The sequence below is a fragment of the Harpia harpyja genome, chromosome 14 (genome assembly GCF_026419915.1).
Source record: "Harpia harpyja isolate bHarHar1 chromosome 14, bHarHar1 primary haplotype, whole genome shotgun sequence".
In the NCBI taxonomy this organism is placed as follows: Eukaryota; Metazoa; Chordata; class Aves; order Accipitriformes; family Accipitridae; genus Harpia; species Harpia harpyja.
In genome coordinates, this window is record NC_068953.1 from 27,513,683 (window position 1) to 27,541,672 (window position 27,990).

The following is a 27,990-nucleotide window of genomic DNA, read 5'->3' on the forward strand; positions in this document are numbered from 1 at the left end:
GCGCCGAGCCTCATTCACAAAAAACCCCTTCATTCATAAAAGCGGCGGCGGCGGCGGCCGGGGCTGCGGCGGGGGCGGCTCGGGCGCTGCGGAGCTGCTGCCCCGCGGCTCTGCGGGAAACAGTGCCGGAGGCGCAGGAATATTCTGTTGTTTCTGGATTATGGTGCTGAAGGACTTTCCAGCAAGCATAGCGAGACTGACGCCGAGAGCTGCCGGCGCTGTTCAGTATTTTTCTTAAAATACTGGGTTTGTGCCTGACCGCGGGGCAGGAGCGTTGCAGCGCAGGGATGCTCTGCGTCTTTGGGGCGGCCGACGATGGAAATGCAGAGAGCTGGGCACCTTACGGGGTTCATGCCGGTCTGAAAATGTGTTTGAGCTTGTAGCTCTCTTGCTCTGCTTTGTGTGGAATATGCTTGAGCTTTCGCTGCAGACAGGACTCCGCAATTAACGGTGCTGCAACTGTGAGTCTCCAGAGCTAGGTGGGATTTAGTGCCTGGCTTGAGGTGGCAGTGAAGGCAGGTTTGGGTAGCGGCTCTTCAGCTTAAGCTGCTGTGCCGCTGGTGTGCTTTCCTGTATGCCGCTTTTATTACTGCTTACAAAATACCAGATGTCCATGCCATTTTAAGCGTCGTCTGTTGAGGAAAATAAACCACTTGAGAGGGAGTCGGCAAGAATATCCCATAGGTTTCTGTTTTTAAAATGGTTTGACTTGTTTGATTTCCATGTAATTTATCTACAAAAGCCAATTTATGCAAGAGTATCCAGTTACAGAACTGCCAAGGCTATGAGAGAACGCAGCAGCCAGCAGAGCCTTGGTGGACACGTCCTGTATGTAGGGTTATTCAGACATCCAGGAATGCTGCACAGGGCTAAGTACAGCCGATTCAGAAATGATTCGATAACATCCCTAGATGAAGGTACGCAAAATACATCTTTAAATATCAAAGGTTCTTCCTCCTCTTCCCATTCTTCAACGCCTAATTTACTGACGGAAGATGTCTCCTTGGGGCCCCAGGACACCTGCACCACCCTGTGCACGCTGATCCCCCGGATGGCTAACATTAAACTTGCCAACCCGTCAAATCTGCCGGGCCTGAAAAGCTTCTGTCTGGGAATGAAGGAGGTGCCGCGAATTAAACTCACGGAGTGTGTTACCATCCCGAGCAGCCCAACCTCGCCTGAAATCAGCTGCCTCTCGGCCTCTTATCCACAGCCTGACCTGGACAAGCTGGCCCTAACCCCAAAGCCGGCAGGTGACTGCGCTGTGTGGGGAGCTGAGGAGGCCGCCTCTGCGGGCAGGCAGGACAGGAGCCTCGCGCAGAGCGGTGAAAGCGGGGAGCCAGGAACGACCTATGGCGTGCGGGTGAGTACTTCTCACGGGGTTTCCGTTCTCTGACAAAGCAAACTGCTCAGGTGGCTGCAGGGTGACCTCCGTGGTCCCACTCCTGGACTCAGTGCGCCGAACCACTGACTTCTCCCGTCTCTTTCCTGTCTCCTGCCCTAGGTAGGGCTGTGGTGTTGAACTGAGGGAGTTAAAAGGACCACAGCCGCTCCCAGAGGTACCACAACATCCATTTCCAAAAGACTATTTTTAGACTCTCTGAGAAGTGCAGCTGAGCTGCAATTCAAACAGGGCTTGCTCCGGCCTGAAATGCATGTTGGAGGGAGAAGGAGGCCCACGAAAAGGGCTTCCCATCCCTCGCAGAGCAGCTCCCAGGCACTAGGTGCATGCTGGCCCCCACTGCTTATGTATTTGTCATGGAGGGTGTGGGAGAGGTGCTGGGACCACTGCTGCTGCCTAGAGCACCTCTCCCCCGTGCCTCCTGCCCTGGGAGGTAAGCGGACAGGATGCAAAAGCCGCCCTCCTTCTTTGATGCTATAGGGCTGTGTCCGATTTTCTTGCTAATGATGATGTACAGAAAACCCTGCCTGTTTCTTCAGAAGACACCCTGAAATAGCCTTCCTGGGTATTTTTCATGTTGCGGACTGGGGTTGGTGGGTATCGTCTTTTAGTTAGCAGTCAGTGGCCAAGAGGAGACCGTGCCTTCTGGGCTCGGTGCTTTCGCTCCCTCCACCCCTGCCACACCTGGGAGCTTTCTAATTTTCTTTTCCTCCCTGGACATTATATTTTTGTGGTCAGACCTTGCCGTTTGCTAGCTGTTGCTTCCTCTCTACGCTCTGAACCTCTGACCCCGCACATTTTAGTGCTTACGCTTCATCTGTCAAAAGCACTCTCGGGCAAAAACTGCCTGCTGCTTGCATGGAGGGAACCAGTGCAGACCATGGGGAAATGGCAGAGGAAGCGGTCTAAATCTGCTTCAGAAATACTCATGTAATGGCTGGGCTGGCCAAGGGCTCCTGTAGCTCTCACAGCCCTCGTGCCTGTCCCTGACATGCAAGGGGGGCCACAGAAACAAGCCGTACAAGAGGTTATTAACCAGCATCTATTCCTCCCGGTGGGCTGCAGGTGTGGTGCTAAGAGAGTGTGTGTGTAACCTCTCAGTTTGGTGTGCGGGAAGTATCAAAATGTGCCAGAAGGAGTAAAAAAGCTGTAAGCCATGCAAAATTTATGTCTCCTGTGTGATGTTTCACAAGCAGGGAGGTCTAAAAAAAGGTGCAAGGCCAAGAAAAATCTATTAGTCCCTTTCTAAATGCAGGAGGAGGGCAGGCAAGTCAGAGGGCAGAAGAGCAACATGGAGGGATAGCTGTGTTCACATTTCCCCAGGCAGGAATGAGATGCCTGCCTGGCGTCCAGCAGTGGTAACACAGCTGGTTTGATGGGATGTTGGCTGAAAGGTAATGGTGTCCCAGCATGGCACCAGCTGCTGTGAGCAGAGCTGCAGGAGGCCCTGGGACATTCACCTGGGGTGCAGCAGGTGGAGGGAGGGGATGCGCTCTTTCATCGTGCTGCTATCTGTCCTTTTATGTTTACTTTTCTTTAAATTCTAGTACTAACGAGAGCAGTTGAGGTTTTGACACCAGGAAGCTGCTAAAATAGATGAATGAGCATGGAGGGTGTGACTTACAGTGACAGTGCAAGGGCCACTGCAGCTCCAGGTGCTACGCTTTCGGCCAGGCCGCAGAAGGGCCTGCGCTGGCAGATGGCATCATGATGCCCAGCGCGTGCTGTGCAGGATCTGCCTCGTGTGCTGCGGTTTGAGCAGTGCCCAATGCAGTGGAGCTTGTGATTAAAGCTTTGGGGTACCTACAGAGATTCAAATACTGAAACGCTAATGCCAGAGGTACACTTAAAGACCTCAGTTTCTGACATGGGGCGGAGATGAAGAAGTGCAGGGGGAATTTCCCAGGTTTCTGTTGTGGCCCAGGGCCGAGAGCAGAGGCACCAAGGTGTCACCTGCCAGGGACCACATGAGCAAGAAAGGCAGAAGAAAGAGCAAAAAAAGAGAAGGACTTGATGGGGAGGTCATGTGAAGCGGGGAAGGGCTCGTCCCCTCCTGCTTCTCCCCAGGTTGTATTTCCAGTATGGTTTTCTGCTGGTCTTTCTGGAAGTCACCCTATTTCATGGGGAATGTCTCTGAAGGGAGTCACTGGCAGGAGCCTCCCAACACAACAGGGAAACGTTGTTTCCCTGCATCTTTCCTGCATCTTCCCACTGCTATTGCTCCTGTGGCTGTGGGGCTGCAGGGCCCAGCCCCAGGAGAGTTGCAAGAGCATTGCTGACGTGTTCTGGCCAAACTCTTGGTGTTTTTTTCAACCAGCCCCCTTAATAACAAGCAGGTCAGTAAATAAGTAGCCTGGGGGTTCTGAGGCTTCTGCAGCAGAGTACAGGCAGGGTGCTCATTTCCCCAGGGACTACGAAGCTTCTCTGGGAGCTGGCGATTGACCCTCAGACAGGCTGGGAAGCGGCCAGGGGCGCGGGGCTGCAGTGTGGCAGGAGTGTGGTGCGGAGGGATGGTCTCGCCCAGAGGCAAAGCAGGGCCAAGAGGCTGAGGGGCCGGGTAGCCATGGGAGCTGCTCTGAATCCTTACCCAATCCTCCCAATCTTTACCCCCTCGCCTTGGCCCTTGCCCTCCCTCCTGTGGTGTTTGGAGACACCCGCTGTTCCCACGCAGCTTCTCGCACCCTGTTAGGGTATGGGATCATTGGGATCTCCCCGAGAGACCATTTTAGGAGGAAGGTCAGGTCTACGTTACAGGGACTGCTGCTGCCGGACATCTGTGGCCTTAAAAGCTTAATTGGAGCCTGAAGAGGATTTGGCACTTATGTGGAGAGGATCTACAGTTATTTTTGAAAGGCAAAAATATGGTGAAGTAATTAAATGCCTTAGGGCAGAAGCTGTCCCCTACAGACTGGAGTGAGGCAGAAATTGTCTTTCTGGGGTTGGTTTAAGAAGAGGCGATGCCGGGCTCATTGGGTCTCCCTGGGAGGCAGCTGCAGCCATGTGTGACTGGTGGTGACAGGGCACCTGTGTCACGGCTGTGTGTCACCTGAGCTCTGGTGAGGAAGCCGAGACCCATAACAGCACCTGTTCCCCCCGAGATGCTTGTGCAAATAACAAAGAGCCTAAATATTAATATTGAAATAGGAGCCCGGACAGCTCTGATTCCCACAGTGTTATTTTTCAAAACATACTGTGTACACAGTTTGCTGCAGGGTTTACAAGGTGGATATTTACCTTGTCCTTGTTCACATTCTATCTGTTACATGCCTTCCCACAACGCCACCCATCTGGAGCTGAGGTTGTCTCTGAACGGTGCCCATAGCGGCCACAGCACTTGTGTGTCCCGCCGGTGTTCGTTACGGCTGTGATGAGCCTGAGGAATATTCCAAGAGGCATTTGCTGTCCTTGCTCTTGCTCGTTGGGGAGTGCCAGGGACGTGGCCGCTCCTGAGCAGGAGAATAAAAGCTGGCTCTCAGGATTATCCTGCACCAGTTGCCCCTCTGAGACCAGTGAGAATCAGCAGGATGGTGTTACTGGACCTAACACGGAGTAATGCTCTGTGGCTGAGCTTAAATAATAATGCACAAGTCTTTGAGAGATGATGTTCGGATTGGTTTAAAATTGTGCTATTTAACTAAAATACAGAAAGGAAATGCTATTGCCAGATATTTTAAAGTATAATGGTATTATAATGAAATAATACAGTACAGGTTGTTTACAGCATCCCTTGTCTTAACAGAGTTTTAGCAATATACAGGTTGATCCTCTGCTAGGTATGGATGTATACCATCACATATATATATATATATATATATAAAAATCAGTTGCTTGTCTCTAGAGTAAAAGGAACCTGACTACTTCTAATGTAGGCGTTCAGAATGATATGAAGTATGCCCTGAAAGAGTGCACGTGGGCAGCCGTCCCCTGCGCAGTCCTTCTGTTGTCCATGGAGGGTGCGACAGGTCAGCCTGCAGCAGCTGCTCCCTGCCTCTGTGTGGGGAGGGGGGGTTCAGGGCTGCCCTTTCCTGGTCCCAGGGAGCTGCCGGTGCCTCTCCCACGCTCAGGGCTGGGAAATAATTGTGGTATTTCAGCTGCAGCCACATCCCTGGCACACGGCACCCAGAGACCTGCTCTGCATCTTGCATCTCGCCCATCTTAAATAAATAACTACAGGCGTACGAACAGCCGGGGCTCTCTCAGGAAGGAGATGGGCTCTGGTGATTCACGGCTTCAGAGCTGCAGCTGTGAATCATGAGCCGGGGGCTCGGGGCTGTAGGGTGCTGGGGCGGCGCTTGCTCCAGCGGGCTGGGGGGGACGGGGCATGTGGCAGCCCCGCAGCACCCACCGCTGTGCGTGCCTCGTCCCACCGGCTGCACCTCTTGCTTTGTCGCAGCCGGGAGCACGGGACAGGACAGTTTTGAACCAACTCTGTTGGAGCCCTGGCCTGAGGACAGTGCTGCGGAAAGTGGTTTTTCAGCACAAAACTAAAAAGAAAAGGAAGAGGGGGGGGTGTGTGTGTGTCTGTATATTTACAAACTTTTCTCTGGGTTTTTTCTCAAAACGTGTTTAACAATGGAACACCTGTGAATGAAAAGGTCAGGCTTTTCTGGGAAAATTTCCATTTATCAAAAGGCATTCTTCATCACAAAAAGCCACAGCTTGCTGCCCCTTAGGGAAGAGGCTGTGCTGCACGGGCAGGAGGTGCGGGACAGACCAAGGGCCAGCCTGTCTGTCTGCACTGCTGCTGCTCGAGGGAGGAAGATGAGAGCAGGGCAAGCACATGAGGAGAGTCAGGCTGGCACTGACAAACCACTAGTGGGTTTTTTTAATGTGCTTGATGGTCTTTAATGGGCTTTTTTCTTCCTTGAAGGTGTTCAGTCTGTTTTTCAGCCCATTCTGCCCAGGTTTTGTGCTCTGAGGAACGAGTCAGTCAAATCTCCTGCAGGGTGCAAACCCAGGCCAAAGCTCTTCATTAGCAGCCTGACTGGTGGCTGCTAACGGCATTACGTAGCACCGACCCCAGCCTGGTAGAATGCTGCTGTGTGTTGCAGGATGAGCAGCCGAGCTGAGTGGCCGGTTGGCAGCGTGGTGCAACCTGTGAGCTGACAGGAATGCCGTGCCACTGCCAGGGTAGCCGCAGTGTTCTCTGCTTTCCAGCGGACACAGTGGCTTTTCAACCCCAAAGCCACCACAGGCAGCATCTAAGGAAGGGCTGAGAAAATTTCCCCACCAAAACTACAGTGATCTGTGCCTTGCTCCTTCCCCGCATCCCTGGCTGGCTCCCGGTGTTGTCCGTGGAGGGAGGCCAGCGCTTCACCTTCCTGCCAGAGCAAGAGCTGGGGGATCTCAGTCACATCAGGTGTTGCAACACATGAGGCCATGTCCCAGAGCCCGGCAGCCAGCCACAGGGAGGATAGCACCATGGCTGTTACAGGCAAAAGTCATTTCTCCTTGGTGTAAAAGGCAGAGGCCTGTCACCTTATAACTCCAGTGCAATTGTCCTGCGATGTGCTGGTGGCTGCTGCTCTCTTCTGCCCAGTCTTCCTTCCCACCAGATCCATCGCAAGCTGGAGGTGAGTTATTCAAGCAAATCAAAGCGAAACTCTCCCGCTGCTCTGCAGCCACCTCCCCTGCATGGCAGAGAGCCGTGGCCCCCCCCGGCAGGGCAGCACCCACCCCAGGCAGCCCTTGCCTGCGAGAAAAGAGGGTTGTGGGAAGCTCAGAAGTGGTTTCCCCCTCATTTGAAAAGTGCCTTGTTAAAGCAGTGCTGGGAAAAGAAATGCCTGCATGGGAGTCGGATCCCTGCCATGCTCATGTGCACACACAGCACTGCTGCTTGTGGCCGGTTTCTGCCCAGGGGTCTGTGTTATGTTTTTAGGGAATTTGAACGTAGTCTCACATATGTTTGGACAGAGGCTGTTTAGCAGCAGCATGCTACCTGACTGCCTCTGCGAGGAAAGCATGTCGCTTGGATTTTTTGTTAGTTGGCTGTGGGGTCTGTAGGAGCTGCTCTTGGCATTATGCATGAATTAATGCCTGTTAACTAATAGGTAAAATTGCAAGGCTGCAGCTGTATTGTTTAATTAGGAGCTCCGTGTGCTGCTTCCTGTGTCATTCCCGCGGGTGAATCACTGGCTGTCATTCAAGCTGGAGCTGGAGCCACTAGCTGCGTTATGGCAGGGAATGAAATGAGACGTGGGTCTGGATTAGGGGGTGCCTGAAAAGCTTATTCACACAGGCCCTGCCTAGTGCCTTCACATCTCCTCCTACACAGTCCCTCATCCTGTTTGCAGTCACTCTCCATCATCTCTTGTGAAAAGATGTGTGCATCTTCAGTAACCGCCCTTCTCTCCCCTCCCCGCTCCCCCCGCCATCCTGGTGGCGTGGGGAAACAGCAGCCAGCCGTGGATCACCCTCGGGATTCAAACACTAAGAGACAAAGCAGCCCCCAGTGCTGATGCTCTCCCCAGCCCTTTGCAGGGAGACAGGGGACAGCTTTGTGCACGTTGCCTTTAGAGGAGCCGTTCCCTTTCCGGCAGGGGCTGGCAAGTCTCCTTTCTCTCCTGAGAGCTGTTGCTCGTCCTGGCAAGAGCTCTCCATCCTGCTGCTGACAGATCAGCGGGTTCAGCATCTGCTTTTGTTGGCGATGTCAAGTCTTTAGCACTCGCGTTGTTTCAGTCTTGGCATTTTATTTTTCTATAGGTAGCTGAATTCTGCAGTTATATCTATGATTGTTGCCCTGGGCTGGTTACAGCACCCTTGTGCCTGTGTCCAGCTTCCCCTAGCAGCTCAGTGAAGGCGAGCCGTGCTCCTCTTTGTGGGGCTTCGGGAGATGAACCTCTTTCCTCGGACACCACCTTTGAACCCTTGGTATTGCTATCGCCATGTTACAAAAGCACCTGGCAGATAGCTTGGGCTGGGGCAAGGGCTGTGCGCTGCTGTGACTTCTTCTCCCTGGGCACTGCAGGAGGGCACCCGTGGCTGCTGCCCTGCTGATGCTTTAGCTTGACCCTCACTGCAGCAGGAAAGTGGGAGCTGGCCTCGACCCTGCATCCCGGGACGAGCCCACTAGCTTTTTGTGGGAGCTGCTGTTTGGGATATACAGGATGGGGAGTAGGGGCACCACCTGAACTGGAGTCTGGGTGCAGGAGAAGTCTTGAGACAGGCGTTGCCCTTGTCTCCTGCCTTCCCCTTCCTATCATACACCGGTCATACTGCTTGTCGGACTCAGCTATGGAGGGGTTAATCTTTTCCTTGTTTATTTGTTAATTATTCTTTCTTTCACGAGAGTGTCTTTTGTTTTCTTGAATAGGCTTCTGGTATCCCATTGTCCTTTTATGTGCTCCATGGGCTTCTCCCAGCTCTGTGACCCCGACTTCCTCTGCCCCAGGCCCGAGGCATCCCCCTGCCCAGGGCTCTGCTGGTTCTCTGTAGCCTCCTACTGAGACGTGAAGGTTCAGCCATTACTAACTGTGCTGGTTTAGATAACCAATGGCAGCTAAAATAAATGAGAGATGCAGTGAGGTGCCATGTTAATGCACTTTCCTACTCAGGCTTTTAAAGGAAAAAAAAAAAAAAAGGTCTTTTGTGAATCATTGATAAGTTCAGCTTCACTCAGGGTCACTTATGCAAAAACCTAATATTGATTTTTCATCTTTGCTTAGAGTAGCTTCCCACGCATCTGTTCAGGATGCAGTGGGGACTCACTTATCAGCATGTGACTCACCTACTCCTCTAAATCTTTCTGTTTTCAAGGATAGAGGAGCAGCCAAACAGCTCACAGGATGCTTGACCTTATAACATAGGATCAGAGGTCACCATTGTGCTCCAAGCTGAGGCTCTAGATGTATTTTCCATGTTTGCTTTGTTCCCATTAAGCAGGAATATCTTTAACAAGTAAGATAGCTCTCAGAGTCCTTTACAAAGTCATTAAATGTTGATTAGGGAAGCAGTTCTGCTAACCCTTCAGATTCTTATTGATGTCCTTCCAGGTCTCTGACCTAATTCTGGAGTTCTCCCAAGGGTTACATTGCTATCTGGAAAGAGACCAAATAGGGATAATACAATTGTTGTGGAATCCCTGCTTGACTGCACACATAACGTTCTCTTTTTAACACACGCATTCATTTCTGAAAGTCTCCAAAGCTGAAACAGATACCTAAATCCAACCCCCTCTGAATGGACCAGCAGCAATATCATTTCACAGGCAAAGTGAGGCAGAAGAGGTAAATACAATACCTTTCTCTGGACAGAGAATGCTTCCTCTGTCCATTCAGAAAAAGAGGACAGAGCATGCGTGTCCTTGCCTGAGATTTCCAGGTTATCTGCTGTATCCCAGAGGCTTTGACTTTCTGCAGCAGACGTCTGCGCAGGCAGGCTGTCTCTGCAGCCCACGGGCACTGTGTGAGCACTGCAGGATGCTCCCAAAAGCCCTTTTTCCTCCAGGAGAAGTCGTTGTGGAAGAAGGGATGCAAACTGAGAGACCCAGACCTATGGCAGCCATGTGAAATGGAGATGTTGGAGCGCTTCAACAGCAGAGAGATGGATATCAACAGAAATGCTGAAGGAATTAGTAAGATATGTTTTGGAAGAGGTAAACTCAGTGGATAGACTTAGCCTAGCCTACTTCGTTGAGATGAAAATGTTCCATAGGTTTGTACATAACATCAAAGGAGTTTATGGGCTGACATGCCATCACATTCTTGATGTTTCTGAAAATTAGTCCTATGCAAATTCCAAACGAGTATAGAAAAAGCCCCCAGCTCTGCCTCATACAATGGAAGTGTGGGACTCTAATTTAAAGCAGGTCACTTTATAGCGCAGGCCCTTAAGAGTTGTTGCTATGAGCTAGAACTGCAATGCTACCTCCTTCATCTTCTGCAGAGGTTATTTGTCATCAGACGTGCAGCAGCATGGAGCCAGTGGTTTTCCTCATGCCTAGTAATGCCTCCCACTGCTCTGAAGGGACATTCAGCTCTTCTGCACGGGGGCTCTGAGTGCATTGGTCCCGTGGGGCTTCCAGAGCCCCTCTGCTCCCGGGGAATTTCCCTCCAACATTCATATATTCCTCCCAGCTCAGTACCACAGGCTAATCAGTGAGACTAAGCAGAACTGGAAAAAAGGAATGTTTGGATTTTGTATCCCCAGAGTGCTTTAGCTTTTTTTGTGCTATGTTGCTGAAGGCACTGGTATCTTTATTGCTCTTCTCTACATTTTTCAGTAAAACAAGATCTATTTAGGAAGCAGCTTTAAGATGGCTGATTTGATTTTCCATTTAGACTGTGGTTCTGCATATACTTAGTGGACTGAAATCACATTTGCTTCCTTCTGTGATCCTCCTCTTACCTGTGTGCTAGGTATTAACAAAGTCCTCCTTTCTCTCCGTTTTCCCTAGTACATGGGCTGTATTGAAGTGCTGCAGTCAATGAGGTCCCTGGACTTTGGCACACGAACGCAAGTCACCAGGTAGGTGGTATCAAACTGAAATTCAGCCCAAGAATGAAAATCCCTAGTGCTAATTTCTGTATAAAGCCAAGGGTGCGTGCCAAGCTCTGAAACAATTTTGAATAGGAGTTTGCATGTTTTGTTTGGTTTTTTTCCCAAGCGATGATTTGAATTATTTGATCATCACAATAGGCTATTCGCATTGGAAAACGGCTTGTTTCAGCCACAGACCTACTTTCTCTCCCCATTCTTGTTCTGGATGCAGAGAGCCTCCCTCTGCAGTCACAGCACGGTACAGACAACCCCAGCTAGCTGGGTACCGGCAGCAGCCAGGCCATGCACACTGGGCTCAGCGCTGCCTGCACAGCTCACCCGAGACACAGGGTAAATCTGCTGGTGCTGCCGTGGTTGTGGGTGGCCGAGGCGGCGAGCCGGGATGCTCGCAGGCCTCTGCCACGCTGCTTCACACCCGACGCAGAAAGTGCCATCGGTCCCTCAATCTAGCAAGGTCATCTAATGAATTTTTATCAGATGCGTGACATTGCTTGACCCCATCTGCACCAAGGCCAGGCTCAGCTGGAAGCAGAGTCACAAGGAAAACATGTTGAAATACAGCCATTTCCAACTGTACTGCAGGCCTAAGTTTTCAGGCTGCAAACCAGAAAAAGATGAATATTTTGCTCTCAGATACAACTGAATGTGGTTTAAATGTGGAATATTTTGTGATCTTTTGAGAAGTTTGCAACTTCTGTTGCAGATTGCTGCCAGTTGCTGGGTGTAGATTATTAATATATGCACCTGTGGGGTTGGTGAAATGTCCTGTCAGGATCAGAAGAGCCCAGTTTTCTTTTTACGTTTATTCTTGTAAGTCTGTCAGTGCAGGAGTGTTTGAGTTTTCAAAATAAGCACCCTCTTGCCAGCTCAGAGCGCTGCGTGCTGCTGGGATGTACTCACGGTCCAGCAGCCAGGACTAGCGCGCTGCCGGGCAGCCCCAGCAGCCACCCGGCATCCTGGCACCTCCAGAGGCTTTTTGGAGGGGTGGGTGTGTGCAGAGTATTTTGGCCCGGCCTCAGACCTGTTCCCTCCTCCCCTCAGCTATTTTTCTGGCATGGTTCATGCTGAGGATGCCAGGAGTGTGGTTGAGGCTTCCTGTGCCTGCCCAACTCTTCCTTCCTGCTGGTGGATGATTTACAGATGCTCCTTTGCTTCCTCAAGTGTTTGTATCAAAGAAATCCTGGAGAAAGGAAAGGAACATGAAGAGATAAGTGTTACTTTTCTACCTATTGGTTCCCAGACTTATCAGCTAAAAGGAAGAAACTGAAAAACTTGAGTCCTTAAATGCCTATATACCACACTCGAAAGCTGCCCGATTTGTTTTGTATTCAAAATCAGCGGTTGTTGACATTTACAATCAGCATAAGCACGCACTCACCCAGTTCCTGCATGTGCGTATGGAGAAGTGCCTGGGATACAAATATACTTCCCTCAGCCTAGTTGTTTACCAATCAAGAAGAGCCATGGAGTACACTTAGCCCAAAGCAATCAGCCCGGCTCATTCAGACCAAGCCGCTGCATTCTTCAACAGCCTTGGCCGAAGAACGAGGTTATCTCCCTTTTGCAAGACACGGAATACGTATGCTGCTACACCTACAAAACAGAGCTTTGGATGGTTTGTCTGGAAAATAATGAATATGAATTACTGTGTGACAAGAGCTTGCCAACTTAAATTTGGCCCAAATGGTAAGGTTTTGTTAACCAGAGCTATGTGAAAACTTAACAATGGAAATATTTCCGTCACCTAAAAAAAAATGCCACTGCTGACCTTAACGGGCTCTTTTGTGCATGAGAAATTCAAAACTTAAACTGCTTGCAAACCAAATGCTGAAGTGCTGAGCTCATGCATGCAAACTTTAAAGTTTGATTGATTACAAGCTGACTGGAGCGAAGATAACATTGATTATTCCCCTATTGTTCTCCTGGGGGAGTGAGTTTATAGATGGCATGCACAATGTACCAACCAAGGAGTTATTGGAAATGATCCCATTTTAATCATCTCTGTTGTTTGTACTGGGGCTAAAAAATATTTTTACTCCGATGGCGTTTCACTAAACAGAGGCATCTTCTGTTTTAAAGTGATGTAGAAAGGGTCTCTAATTATGTCTGCTCCCTGCCTTGCTTTATGTGTATTTGCATTCTTAGGCTCCTGATCTCTAAAATTAAAGCTATTATTTACCTACCTCACATGAATGTTGGAAAGATCAACAAACTTATGTTTGCCAAAGTGCCGTGAAGAGTCGAAAGAGATGAGCATGGAGGATTAATTTTCTAGTTTCTTGCTGGACTTGCATTTTCACTCGCTTACCAGGCACAGGGTTGGGGAAGGCAGAAAGTGGCCTCTCCAGCGCTATGAATGACCACGGGGTGCAGAGATGCAGTATGGCCATCAGGCCAAATGACCACAGCGTAGCAAGGGAAGGGCCAGGCACTGAGGTGCTCTTTGCCCTCGGTGGCTGTGCGGTGAGGAGATTGGCAGAGGAGATTTTGCCGCAGAATTTTCCTCTTCCAGCTCGTAGGACATTCCTCCCATTTTGCAGAAATTTGTGATCCCAAACTCCATGTAGATGACAAGAGTAACACCAAGAAATAACAATAAGGGTAACAGGTTCCTCTCCTTGAGAGGCTTTGTATTTTTTTGAATGGTCACCCATAAACGTGCTGTGCTTGCTGTTTTTGGTACAAGATGTGTTCGGGCTGTCGCCCTTGTGCTATGGCAGGTCCTGTCTTTGCTGGACCCTGATGTGCACTTCCCTTGTCCAGCCCTTCAGATCTTTTCCTCTTACACATCTCCCAATTCTGTTAAATCAAGCTTATTATTAGTCATTGTATTTGGGCATTTATGGGAAAAGGGATTCTGTATCTCAGATCGGGGCATTAACTTGCAAACTTGAAAATGGTCAGGCAGCGAAGGGCAAAGGGTGTCTGAAACGTGCTGCTGGGGAGGGCTGGTGGAAGAAGGCTGACTTTGTTTGGAAGATTAATTTCAACTTTGTTGAGCTACACAATCCCTTTCTGTTAGATAGTGTAGGCAGAGCCTTAGATGCTTAAAAGCAAATCTTCAACAGCATGCTTACTTGCTTACATCAGCCCATCTCGCATGTTTTTTGCTCTCATTTGGGAGAACAATAAACAAAGCGGCTCACTGTTACTGCCAGCACGGCGCTCTCCCACTTCTGCACGCTTGGGGAGGAGTGTCTGCTGCAGGTTTCGCTCCAGAGGTGCAGACCCAGAGGAAACCTGTGGACTGTACAGCTGAGCTGATCTAAAGGCTTAGGGATGCCAAAAATGGGGCTGTCCTTGTCACTCCCTCCTGCCCCAGCGCTTGCTGAGCCCTTGCCAAGTGGACGTAGCCTGGCTGGGTGGCTGGCTGCTAACCCAGCGAGCAGAGGGAGCAGTGCCCTGCGGGGCTGGGGGGCTGCCCCAGATTTTTGGGGGAGAAAGCAAAAATTCGCTGTGCCACTGGCTTCCGCAGCACTCAGCTGCATGGGGGCTGTGGCACTGTCCTGGTTCAGTGCATCTCGGCCCAGGAGGTGGGGAGCTGCCTACAGCTGTGTGCTCAGGAGCCTCAGCGTCCTAGTCGAAAAGGGATGGTCCTGCTTCCCCATCCCACGTCGTGGAGCCCACATCGGTGCCCCCAGGGAACTGTGCCAGCCTTGATCCTCTCTGAACTGCTGCCCAGCAGAATAACCCCTGGGAAACTCTGCCTGCAATGGATGGGCATCTGCTGGGGCCAGGAGCAGGACCTCTGCCTCTGCAGTAGGTCTGCTGCTGGTGACAGCCCAGGGGACCAAAGTGCTTCAGAGTAATATTTTTCAGGATGGTGAAAAGAGCTGACCCAAATCTCTTCCATTCACTACGGAAGGTGAAAACTGTCAATGAAACAATGACCAGTTTTTGTAATCATGTGGGCACTGTAGGACCGACAGACAGTGACTCGACTTCAAATGGCAGAAGATTCCTGAGGAGTCGAGGAGCGAGATTTTCTTTGGCTTAAACTACAAGAACAATTTTAATTCCTCACAGCTCTCCCAATTTCATTCTGTGGCTCCCAGGGTTGAGAAGAGCTGCTGCAGAGTATGCAAGTGGAGTTATCTCATTCAGGGTGATTTAAAAGAAAAACAAAAAAACACCAAAGTGTTTTGCTTTGGGATGAATGACAAGGAGGAGAGAAAGAAAAAGCAGCAACATGACTGGAATAACAAGGCCACGTTTTCTGCTACTGCCTCAGATTTGGAAGATATCAAGAAGACAAGCAAATGCCAGAACTCATAAGGTTGCACATTCATCCAGGAACAAGGCAATTAACTACGCAAGCTATGCACAGGTATATGCCATCCAGCAGACCTAAAAGCAGAGACTTGCCCGAGCAACTGTTTGAAAATGAACAGCTGTAAGAATGAATTAATAGCAGATTTCCAGGAAGAAAGCACAGATACAGTAAATCCGATTTCAGTTTATCGTGGCTGTATCCAGAGTTTCTTTTCTTCCTAATATATGGTGCAGTTTCTAGGTCAGGTCTGCCTGCCCTGTGGAAATGACCAAGGGTTAGAAGTGTTCAGTTGTAGCAGCAAGGTGTTACAAACTGCTGCTTTTCACACCTTTAAAATAGTATTTGAGAAGGTTTGTTAGGTCACCTGGAAAACCACCCACAGCTATGCAGCAAGAAACGTCTGTGAGAAGATGATTTCCTCTACCAGAGAGAGGTAATAGAAACTATTAAGTGGAAATGATTTGCCTACTTTTTGGTTCCTGTTTGCTGGACAAGTGCTTCAGAGTGTGGTGAAGTGGGCAGTCACCACACTGGCTTGTACAAGAACGGGGTCTGTTGCTGGCAACTTTGCCTACAACTCCATATTCCACATGGGCTGCCTGAAGTGTGTGAGAAGTCATTTGTCACCAAAATAGATGATTTTCCTGTTTTTCCAATTTGTTCTGTATCTGGTTTTGTTTCTAGGTAGAGCTAGACTTGAAGGCTCCAAGTAGCCTTAATGTCTTGGCTCTGATTTTAATTTCCTTTAATATTGAATGAGAAGATGAGCTCTCATTTTCCAAGCTGATTATTGGAATCTGCAAGTTCATCCTGCAGGATGCCTTTCCCTTTTTTTTTTGTTTTAGTTTTGGCCTTTCTACTGGTAACAGCTAAATAGAACCGGAGCTAAACAAGAAGGATATCAGGAATTCATTTCAAAAGCATGTTTTCAGCTGTGTAGGGAGAAGTGCTTTGCTTTAAAAGGCTAAAAAAAGGCCATATTTAAAAGGCTGTGTTTCTTACCCATCTTGTGTAGCCCACAATGAGGCTCCTCTTCTTCCCTGCTGTTTTCACTTAGAACATATTAATTACATTTTTATTATTTTGCCATGGATGAGGTCTTCATTCATTTGACAGTCTCCAGACTGAATTTCTCAGGATGTTTTCTGACATGAAGACTCGATGTAGCATCACTGATCTTCAGTGCTTTAAGCACGTAGCCCACCAGCGTAGCAATGTCCATGGGGCACTGAGCAGGGAGCAGTGGCAATGCTGCGGTTCACCGGCGCTGTGCTGGCTTTACTTGCGGTCTGATCTGCTCCCCAGGCACGACCCCGCCGGGTCCTGGGGGGACTACACTCCTCGCTGGGGCACCTCTGCTCCATGGGATGTATCTGGCCAGAGCTTCTTGCCATTGTTTGGTCTCCTGATATTTTTTAGCCCTTCTGAACCAAAACTTTCTCAGGAAATGAAGGCCAGTGGTATGTTCCTCCCACACACATGCGGGGATCTGAAAACAGACAAACTTTCCTAACTAGCTCGTTTCCTAATTATCTCTTTGGATAATAATCCAATAACATAAACAAACAAACAAATTCCCTTCCCCTTAAGAACAAAACAAAATCCCATCCCTTGAAAGCCCAAGTCCGAATTCAGCCGTGACAGAAAGGCTGAGGCTACAGCCTCAAAATGAAATCACCCGGTATGGGAACCGAAGCCTGAAAGGATGATGGGGAGCCGGCAGCGCAGCTCACCCCGCAGCCCCGTGGCAAAGGGCCAGGGCAGCTGGAGAGGTCGGGAGCTGCGGCGTGGACCGGGCTGTCCAGGCAAGGTTAAGGAAACTTGCTAAGCACATCCCAGCCCAGTAAGTCGCTATTTTTTCCATTGACTTCAAAACAGTAAGTATCAGTCAGGGAAAGCCTGTGACTGCCAGCAAAAGGCTTTTTTTCCAGCTGCTGTGCTAAGCTCAATCAGGGCAGTTGAGTGCTCCACTGTTGTCCAAACCAGTCACCTGCCTGAGCATATATCGGAATTTTCTTTGTTCAAGTGTGGAAAATAGGTGCAGCGCATCGCTATGTTATATTAAGTGTGTGATTTAGCTGTCTTTGGTATAGACCAATAAACACTGTGAGAGCTTTATGCCTTGCCCTTCTGCTTCCCTAACTGAGAGGTGCCTGTAGAGAATGGTGGGTGGCTGGAAAGGACGTCTAGTTTGGGAAATACCTGCCAGAGATGGAAAGATACAACCTGAGGCCTCAGATTTGACAAAGAACTGGAGAAGCTGACAACACCTCCCCCATCCCCACCCGTTTTTTTTTAAAAAAAAAGAGAAACCCCAAACACCAGGAAGGCAATCACGGCACCCTGCTGCTCTAAATAAGAAGGATTAAGGGAGGAAGGGGAGCCTCCCTGCCAAGCAAAAGACCTATCAACTGTACTGAGAAAAAGGATTTGAAGGCATTAGGTTGTTTGAGTTCCTTGTGGTTAGTTGATGGGTTTTTTTAAAAACAAATTTTCATTAGGTGAAACTGATGTGCTTTATGGAGAAAAAGAATCAACACAAACCAGGCTGCTGAATCCTTGTATTTTGTTACATAGTTTTGTTTTTTTTAACAGTGGGAGGAAAGAAGAAAAACAACTGTGAAAAACCTTCCAGAAGATTTAAGTGTTTATAAGTGGGATGATAACAATAAATTGCAATGTTGCTGGCCCTGTTACAGATGATGCATGTGAAATGGTCCAACAGTTTGTGCTGTATTTTTCTATTTGCAGGGAAGCAATAAGCCGACTGTGTGAAGCTGTATCAGGTACAAATGGAGCTATAAAAAAGCGGAAGGTAAATACTGTTTTAGCTGAATGATTAATTTTCTATATCTGCTTTTCATAAGCTGGATACATGATTCCCTAACAGGCTTCAGTCCATGCTGGAGTTAGCGTACATTAATCCACCCGAACTCAGTACAGTATGAAAGCACTTGTAGCAGGGTGTTTAGCCTGCTTGGTTTGGGGCCGAGACCATGCCCTGCCTTATTTTCTCCAGGATTAATGCTTTGCCCAGAGTTCCTGCTCCTAGCAGCCTTTGCAGTGCTTGGTGCTTTACAATTTTTAGGTTCTGGCTCGTAAAATGTCGGAGGGTTTTTTTTGTTTTTTTTTTTTTTTGATTGCAGAAGGGAGCTCATTCACTGGAGGACAACCTGATTGTTATTTTTATATATATATATTTATTTTAATATGTGTATATATATATAAAATTAAACACAACTAAAATGACAGTGTTTAATGGGCTGATCACTTATTAAATAACTGGGATGCAATGAGGGGCAACATCAGTGACTGCTGTTGGGTTGTCCGGTGGAACTTACTGATTCCCTTCTGTAACTGTGGGGCTTGGGAGGAATGAACTTGCTCCTGAAAAATGAGTATGTGAGAGAATTTTTTGATTTACTCAGAAATGCTTCATCCCCAGGAAACGAAGCAGAGTTCAGCAGGAAAATTACACATTCTGAATTACTGAGCCAGCTATAACATTTAGCTCACTGGGATTTTGCTTTAAAACTTTTTTCCCATTATTGACATAAAAACCATGCCTACAAGTATTGTATTCAAAGCTGGTATTTGTTAGAAGATCTATTTGCATTTGATCAAGCCACTATCCTTGCTCCACTGAAATTCTCAATAAGATATCGTAAAATCTACTTGACTTTGATATGTTTCTGCCTCTGACAGACACAGCTGACAGCCTCTTTCTTTTGTTTCTTTGTTCAAAGCCTCCAGTGAAGTTTCTGTCTTCTGTACTTGGCAAAAGTAACCTTCAGTTTTCTGGTGTGAATATAAAACTGACCATTTCAACAAGCAGCCTCACTTTGATTAATGTTGAGACGCAGCAGGTAGGATACATATAAATCAGTGTCCTTTTCTCCGTGTTACTGTATTCTCTTCCTTTTGTGGCTTCTGAAGGAAAGGCTGGGCGCTTTGAAGAGAAAGCAGCACCCTTTAGTCTTTTTGTGCATGCCTGGTAAAGCTGAATTACATGATGCCTGTGAATTTAAAAATTAGAGCACTTTGGAGGAATTGGACATGCAGCACATATACCCTTTTTGTTTACAATGGTGTCTTCCATGGGGAGGGATCCTTAAGTGCTTGGCAAACTGTTTCTCTGTGTGTGTCTGCCTGTACAGTGCCTAATAAACAAGGCACTAGTCCCGACTGGAGTTTCTTACAAGTCCTAGAGAAGAAAAAATTGATAAAAGTATTGAGTCAGAGCTTGGCTTTGGTGTCATTCAAAGCTATTTTACAGCTGGGTAATATATGTGCATAATCAGTTATACTATACAAAGTCTCTGGGCTCAATTGGGATGTATTCCTGAGAGCCTGGATCTGCCCTGGAACTGGGGTGTGCTCCCTTCTTGGCAGATGTGATGAGGAGCTTTGTCCTGCCCACCTAATTCCTCTGTCAGCTGTTGGCTTCAGCTCCCAGCACGATCTTGCCTAGGCCCAGCAGCAGGTTTTGCTCCAAGCTGGAGCAGGGGAACATCAGGGAGGTAGTTCTGCCTCACTGGCTCTGAGGAATCACTGCGCTGAGCTGATGCCGTGCTGAGCATCAAGCAGCTCTTGGGGCTTTGCCTGCAGCACAGAGGTCTCCTGTCCCTTGGACCTCTGTGCTAGGAGGAGTAAGGATTTATGGCAGCATGTTTCCCTTCCTTTCAGGTACAGCAGCAAAGGGCTTCCCTACAGCAGGTAAAACTCGGGGGGTTGGCAGCTAAAGTGTGGCCCTTTTAACCTATTCCTGTTTGTAATGGGACTAAAAGATGGCTGGACAGATCTCTTTCCAAATACACTGATGTGCCCGATCACTGCACACATGGGCGTGCAGGATGCTGTCTTGAAATTCTTCCTAGGTCTTTCATTACTAGACCTTTGCAAATGGAAAATCCTATTTATCTATTATCTATTATCTATTTATCTATTCTTGCGCTGCCACCATGTTTCATTGTGTTCACACCTGCATGATCTATTGCACTTGATTTTATAATAAAGAACAGTTTGTCTCCAGAGATGAGGTAGTGTTTGAAACCAAGAATAGTTGATGCTTGATCTGGCTAGTGAAATTTCTACCAGGTAACAGTTTGGTGCTAGTGGTGAGAGAGAATATGAGCAGAATATCAGTAGGGCCTGTTTGTAAAAACACCATCATTATATACATCAGGCATTTAAATAAAATTGTTGGTATCTTTAAAATGCATTAATATCTCAAGACTTTGTAAATGCATCCAATGTCTCCAGTTATTCCCCCTTTCAAAGTCTCATTTAGCTTCATACTGACCAGGTTAGAAGTTGGTGGTTGAACTCATTCTGAAAACCCTTGAAGGAAGATTACTTGGGGATCTAGACATTACTAAACATGAATGGCTAGCCTCAGAAATATTCCTTTTCTTATCTCCTTCCTTCACAAATGATATGTGCATTTATTAATGGATTGGGTTGTCATGAACTTAATTGCTTGCTCTATGAAGATATGTGCTCTGCTGTTTTCTAAATCTGTGGCACATGAGCATGTTTAACTAGTTTGTCATGCTTTTCAGATTATTGCCAACCATCACATGCAGTCCATCTCATTTGCTTCTGGAGGTGACCCAGTAAGTATTGATTTATAAGATATACTTCCGCAGGTATAATGAAATTATTATGAGAATATAAGTACCTGCAAGTACTTTGCTTCATCCCTTCCTATCCACAAGCATTAACAGAGTACACTGCACTTCTGGATCATGACCAGTAATACAAGAAAAGTGAGGAACGGAGACTGGAAAGGAGATGTGGTACAGAGACTCAGTGGATCTTTGATAGATACATATAGTTAACTTCCCTGTTGCCCATCAGTGAGCCTCAGATCATTCAAAAGCCCTCAGACTTGGGGATCTAAAAAGAAGAACACATGAACATAGGAATTGCATCACTTCTGTGGTCCCTGTAATCCAATACCTGTCACAAAAGTGGTCAGGACTGGCACCTCTAAATTTTTAGACTAATTTTCAGTCAAACAGCTTCTGTGAGACAGATGTGACATAACCTTCTTCCTGCAGATATGGGTTTTTCTCCTAGTATCATAGTGATTGATGTTTTCAAGAACGAGGTTTTCTATCCTCTTCCAAACTCTTTACTGCAATGTTTATAAGCAGGGAATTTGTCATCCATAAACGTGCCCTATTCCCTCTTCAAACCTAAGCTAGCCCAGCCCTGCCAGCATTCTGAATTTCACACTCCATGTGGTATGGAAACAGTATTTTTTTAATCAGTTTTGAATTTTCTGCCCTTCAATTTTTTTAAATGTCTCCCCGTTCCTCTGTTGTGAAACAAGGAAAAGAGAAGGCTGTGGGTCATGCTCTTGGTAACACTGGGGTAGAAGCCAGATCTAGCTTTGACTGGAAGATGACAGATCTGCCTCTTTGGATTTAGGAGCAGGCAAGGGAAAATAGCTGGGAACTGGCCTGTGTGGCTGATGGATCTTCTCTGGAGGGCCATGTGGGTGATGTAAGGAGCCCAGCTGCTCTGCTCTGCTCAAATCCTGCCCAAGCTGCCCGAGAACTGGAGCTGGGCTGGGAAGTGGGGAGGGAGCACATGTGCAGGGTCTGTGCTGTCAGTCCTGCACCCAGAAGGGAGGTACAGTACAGGCCTGGTGCCGAAGTACTACATCCTTAAAGATCCCATTTGAAGTTTAAGGCATTTTGAGATTCTAAGAAGTTCAAATTTCACCTTTAGATGCCTGTGCTGTCTTAATACACAACACTGTACAGTACAGTCCTTGGGCTTTGCAGACCCTTCCTGATATGGATTTCCAGGTAGCTCCAAGTGCTAGCACGCTGTTGTGCTCAGCATCACAGTGCTTCATTTCCAAATTCCAGTTTTCTTGATAGTTAAACAATTTAAATATGTCCTTAAGCTGACTTGTTTTTGAGGTATGTACTGTGTCCTAGATGCTGGCTGTCTACTTTGTCTTTATGTAACATTTCAAGGTTGGAAAATTGAGGGATGTGTTTTCAGACCTCTTTTCAGTGGGCTGGATGAATAATTCTCCAGGGCTTGTTTACCTTTTTAAAGTTTTTTTTTATATGCTTATCCTGGATTGGTCTTCTACAGTGATCCCATCAGATCTCACAGGCTACACAGGGCTGGGTTTGGTCAGTGGTTAATGGCGGGACCACCTAGAGATGTGCTTGCACACAGATGTGCTGCAGGAAATGGGCTTGGTGGTGCAGCTGGTGACACTTTTCCTACTGGGAGAATATGTCAAATGGAGGTCTTGCTCAGTGGTGGTAACTATAAATCTAGTGGCACTTGACATAATGGGCAATTTTGGCGGCTTGTTCAGGTAATTTCTCCAAAATTCTCTTTACATTTAAAATGGGACATAGTTTCCGCAGGACATGTCTCTCCACCTGCCCCCACATTCGTGGTCTAAGTGCAGTTCAGTGTTGCTCTGCACTGTTAAGGAGTAGCAAATTCTGCCTGAGAATAAAGCCTATTCTGGCTTTATTTTAAAGCAAAGTCATCCATGCATGTACATAAGCATTACAAAGATATAAAAATAGCGTGTACTGCTCCAGTTACTTTTGTTTCTAGTTGCTCTCTAGATCTGATTTATTTATCCTAAAATATTTATGGACTTCTTTTAAGAAAAACCTGAAAGGAAAAGGAAGGAAATTGAGTTCACTAAATGCATAAGAAATATTTAGCTTGCTTTGTTTTAATGATATTAATGTTGGAGATTTTTAAAAAATTATCTAGGACAAGTTCTGCTGGCCCTAAGACCTGCCTCTCATGTCATTCATTGTGAATTATTAAATGATTGTTCTTGTGCATATTGCAAATGGGGGCCTTGTTTCCTGCCAGCTGATTGCATCTTCCCTCAAGAGAGCCATGCCTTTAGGCTGTGAATTGCATTTTCCCCATCCCGCCTTAAAGATCCAAAATAACAAAATGCATCTTTAATAATTAAAAGAATGTTATTCATTACCTCACCATTTTTACTATAACAGTGAATTATCAAGTGACTCTCTGCTTTTGCAGTATGACTAGAAATGTTAATTTTTCTATTCCAGTTCCCTTTTCAGTTTGACTAGAAAAAGTGAGGATTATTTCAATGTTGGCTGGAAAAAGAATCTGAAACAGACAACTGATTATACTGAGGTTGTCTGATCTCAGCAGCAGCCTTGAGATCCAGAGTAATTTAACCTGATCGTAGCCAGACTAAAATCAGGCAGCAGCAACTGAGATCAGATACCTATTGTATTCTGCAGTATTTTAAAGATCAACTTTTCTCTGAGATGCCTTCAAAACTCAATCTTCATGCTACAAATCGGAAATATTCTAACTTGTCCTTTGCAGTATATTAGCACTATTTTATCTTCCACTGATATTGATAAGGACTATCCCAGCTAAAAGCTGTGACTGCCAGTCATGCAGCCCTAACACATTACACAGGAGAGGCTTCGAGCTTCGTGGGAGCAGCAGCAGAGAGCAGCATTGCCTGCTGATGAGGCACCAGTTGTGTTTCTACTCCTGTTGCAGACTTTGGAACTGAATACATGGTTTATTGAAGACTCAAAGAATGCCAAATGGTCTAGTGCATTTATTACAAGAAAAAGATTCCGGGATGATTACGGTGTCGAAAGCTACCAGTGTGTCACTGATCTTTCCTGTAGCCCACTTTCCTAGTACCCGCAGTTGTTTTCTCTGAAAGAAGCACACTTTTTAAAGCTAAAAATATATCTCTCCATACTCAGTTGCTTTGCTGTGGTGGTAGGGTTGTTCATAATGATAACTTTAAAGATATCTGTTGCCTTCTTTCCTATAGGATACAACAGACTATGTCGCATATGTAGCAAAAGATCCTGTTAATCAGAGAGGTATGGAAACAATTTTCAGATTGTTATACATGTTTATATGATTGCTTTATCTGTACCAAGGAATTGTTTGAGTTTTAAAATTAAAAAGCTACTGAACAGCTCGATATTCTGTACAATTTCTGACTTCCCTGTATTGATATGGGTGATGGTATGCAGGCTGTGGCTTTAAATGTCATATTCTTTGTGCACCAAAGTGAGAATCTGCAGGTGAGACTAAAGCTGTACTAGGTTCTGGCTCCATGCAGGGGTAGGAGCCTTCCCAAGCTGGCCTGGCCTGGGGAGGAAGGGCAGAGCCTGGCCAGGTAGGCAGCTGCCCTGCTCTGGGACAACTTCCAGCTGAGGGAAGGGTAGTGAATGAGCCTTCTCATCTAACCCAGACTGCTGGGTGTGTTGCTGGAAGGCAGAGTGGGGTATATAATCAGCTGTATGAGACCTCCTCCCCTCTGGAGGCTAACCCAGGGGATAAAATCCTTTTCCATCGCTCTCATTATTTGCCTGCAGTACAAGAAAGACTGGCTTTGGCTGCTTCTTTCATGCCAGACAGTTCTCAGAGCAACACTGCCGACGGCTATGAAGTTGGTAGTGACAGCTCACAGGAGAGCTGCCTCTAAAGGTGCTGTGGATGGCTCAGAAGATCAGGATGTCTTCTGGAGAAGCTGGCTGGAGCCTTCTAGTGTGGCCTGTCACCTCCCTGTAGCTCCATCACTGCTATTTTGACTGACTTAGGGCATCCTGTGAGTTCACCAGTAAGTCCTAGTATTGATCCTGGGATGTGCAGAACTCCTGTAGCCTGGCAGCCTGCAGGCAGGGCTGGCAGCTGGCCCAGCACCATCCCTGAGTGCTCTCTCATGGTGGCTTTGCAGAGGGGAGAGCTGGTCCTGGGCACAGGGCACTCTCCACTGGAGTGAGTTTCCTGAGGTTGTGCGTGAGAACAAGGACTGGTGGCAGGAGCATGGTCTTGCCCGGAGGGAGCCCTGCCCCAGGCTGCCAGAGCACCTGAGCTTGTGTTTTCATGCTGTTTCACAGGAGAACTGCACACTGGCAGGGCTGGTTCTCTCCCCTGCTTCTGCTTACTGCCAGGCAGGGAGAGAAAAGGAGATACAGGAGCACTCCATGCAGGAAGCATAAATGGAGAGTTTCTTTTATTGAGGTACAAGTTGCTACTATGATTAAAAGATACCTAGAGCAGTTTCCTTAACACATCAAAAATCTCAGTCTGTATAATGTCCTAAAGCTATCTAGGTGCGTAATTTCATGCCCAGCTTTTCTGCTGTAAGCAATATAGCTTGTGTCTCTATTTTCTGTTATACAGTGTATTTACTTAATTAAAGGTGTTCTCTTTGCAGCATGCCACATACTGGAATGTCCCAATGGGATGGCGCAGGAGGTGATAAACACCATAGGGCAGGCTTTTGAGCTTCGGTTCAAACAGTACCTGAAGAACCCATCTGGCCTGGTTACGTCTAATGAAAGGTCAGCACTGGTTTCCTTCTCTTTAGTACTTTTCAGGAAAATACACTCCAAAGAATGATCCATAAATAAGATGCTTTGGATATGTTTCCTGGACATATGCTAATTGTGATATATGCTGCATGTACAGAGTACAGTAGACTAAAATGAGCTTATTCCAGTAAACTCCATTGATTTCTGTGACATTTGTACAGGTGCATAACGCAGAATTTAGCTGTACTGTTCCTTAGCTAAACCAGCCTTAAGTCATGCAAGTAAGTTGAACAAATGTTCAAATTACTCTGCCCAAGTAAGTTCAGCTCTCTAAATACTGCACACGCACACACATGCACTGAGCTCAGTCCTGACCCATGCCAAGTTTAAGCTTGCTGCAGCTGTGGAAAGTGTGTGGTGGGGAAAAAAGCTATTGTAATTTACCTTTCTACTGTTCTGCTCATGTCCTGGCAGCGGCCTCAGATTCCACCTGGCGTGACTTACATCAGCCTCGTGTACTGAAATAAACACAGCCACCACTTGGCATTTTAAAGTATGAAGCCCTGTCCTCTGCTCGTTGCTCAAAATATAGGGCCTAGATTAATTTCTGGACTGCAGTTCCCCACTTCAATTACCCTTTTTCCATTGCACTGGGGACACAATTCTTGCTCTAATTTATGGCTCCCCTCACAGGTTAGCCATGCCTATTTTTCTCAGTCTTTTCTTTACTGTAACGCTTAATTTGATTGCTTGCTACCTCCCATGAATAGGTAAAGCCGTAATGCTGCTGAAGTGTGTTCTGAGCACTGGGAGCCGCTGTGCAGATGGTGTCACTGGTATGGTGCCTGATGCAATGCAACAGAACTGGTTTTATTACATAACAGCAGCCCCAGCTCCACTTTATATTTATTTCATCGTATATAATGGTTCTTGCCATTCCACTGTTAATACTGGTCTGTTTTCCCTGGGGACAATAACCAGAGGAAGAGCCTTTCCTATGAAACTCTGCTAGGTTATGCCACAAGTAAATCAGAGCAAGGAGAAATGGAAGAGGCTCATTAGATTCCCTCCTTAAGCCTAACCCACAGCCAGCCTCGGAGAACGGTCCTTAGGCAGAGAAGTCGGATATTGCTGTGTGAATGAGTCACTCACTTCCAAACTACTATGAATCACATAATCAAATACTTGCAGTGCATATCACATAATCAACTACTTGAACTTTATCTCTTTCCTGCTCAAGGCCTTTTATCCAATTATTTTCTTGTTAATCAGAGAAGTAAGATTTGAGATGAGCTTTTTATTTCCGGACTGGAGACAGTACGGGAAGCACCTAGTTGTTTTGCAGTGTATCAGCTGTACATTTAAACTATCATCATTCTGGTTTATCTCAAGAAAAACATTGGGCGCTCTCCTCTGTGTAATTCAGTGTTTTCTTCAAGCTGAAACAGAACAGTTATATTGATTGTGGTTATTAAAATCAGGGTACATTCCACTCAGGAAAACTATTTTTTTTTGGTAGCAATATTTGATTTTCTAAAACAGTTGCAGGGTTGTCTAACTAAATGCCATGAGGTTTTAATTGTCTCTTGTAAGTATCTGTCCCCGCTGCGGCAACCTCTAGCTTTATACAGTTGAGACAAGAAGCCAGGGGAATTAGTTTTATGGTCTACATTTTGGACACCTTAATGAACGACGCATTGGCACTCTTCTGTCAAAGTTTCAGTAGGTGGCTCTTATATTTTCAAGTCAAAGAAAAGGGATCTGGGCTGCCCAGTGCTAAGAAAATGATTGTACCTCCCTGCACCCCAAACTGTGATGACTCCATTTTTAATTCATGAAGAAGTAACTGGAAAAATAAACAGCTCTGAAAGTTCAGACCCAAAGCCCTTTACAGCCTCCATATGGCTAACCTGTGTATTGTGCGATGCCCAAACACTGGGGATGTTTGCCTACACTAGAAAGCAGTTGATGACATCAGTTGCTTTTTTTTTTTTCCGTATTTTTTCAGCGAGGCAGCAAATGCTAATGGATCAGCTGGGAATTCACAGGAGAGGGAGGATCATGAATATTACAATGAAATTCCAGGGAAAGAGCCTCCCACTGGTGGAGTGTTAGACATGCGAATGAAAGTGCAAACAGACCAAAGGGCTAACTGTCTTATACAGTGCAAAAAGCAGTATTGCTTGGTAAGTACATCATCTTCTGGGATAACTATTCGCTGCCTATTATGGGAATGAATAATAAAGTGTTAGTGTGGTGTAAAGCATGGCATTAACATCAGAACCAGGTCCTGATTATCCTGGGAAAGGGTTTTTTAGGCTAGATTTAATGATGCTTAGTACATAATTGAATCCCAAAGCACTTTCTGAATATTAACTGGTTTGTCCTTAGAGTACTTTTAGGAGACCAAGTAATATTCCCTTGTTCACTCGTTAGCTGTGAGCAGAAAATAGATACAGATTTAAATGGCTTGTCTGAGAGAACATCTG

General features: G+C 46.8%; 1 protein-coding gene across 4 annotated transcripts in view; it reads left to right on the forward strand.

Moving 5' to 3' along the window:
• The first annotated feature begins 18 nt into the window (after positions 1–18).
• The window catches only part of SHC4 (SHC adaptor protein 4), a 34,368-nt gene continuing 6,396 nt past the window's right edge, over positions 19–27,990 (forward strand). For 2 of the 4 annotated variants that reach the window (XM_052808365.1, XM_052808366.1), the window contains exons 1-8: positions 19–1,363; positions 10,797–10,867; positions 17,925–17,988; positions 18,920–19,039; positions 20,735–20,788; positions 24,007–24,058; positions 25,405–25,531; positions 27,510–27,687. In XM_052808365.1, coding sequence (XP_052664325.1) covers positions 785–1,363; positions 10,797–10,867; positions 17,925–17,988; positions 18,920–19,039; positions 20,735–20,788; positions 24,007–24,058; positions 25,405–25,531; positions 27,510–27,687 — 1,245 coding nt within the window. In that variant the 5' untranslated portion in view covers positions 19–784. Of the gene's footprint in view, positions 1,364–3,650; positions 3,739–6,831; positions 6,976–10,796; positions 10,868–17,924; positions 17,989–18,919; positions 19,040–20,734; positions 20,789–24,006; positions 24,059–25,404; positions 25,532–27,509; positions 27,688–27,990 lie in introns of those variants that run through there. The other 2 variants (XM_052808367.1, XM_052808368.1) reach the window with 2 other exon arrangements.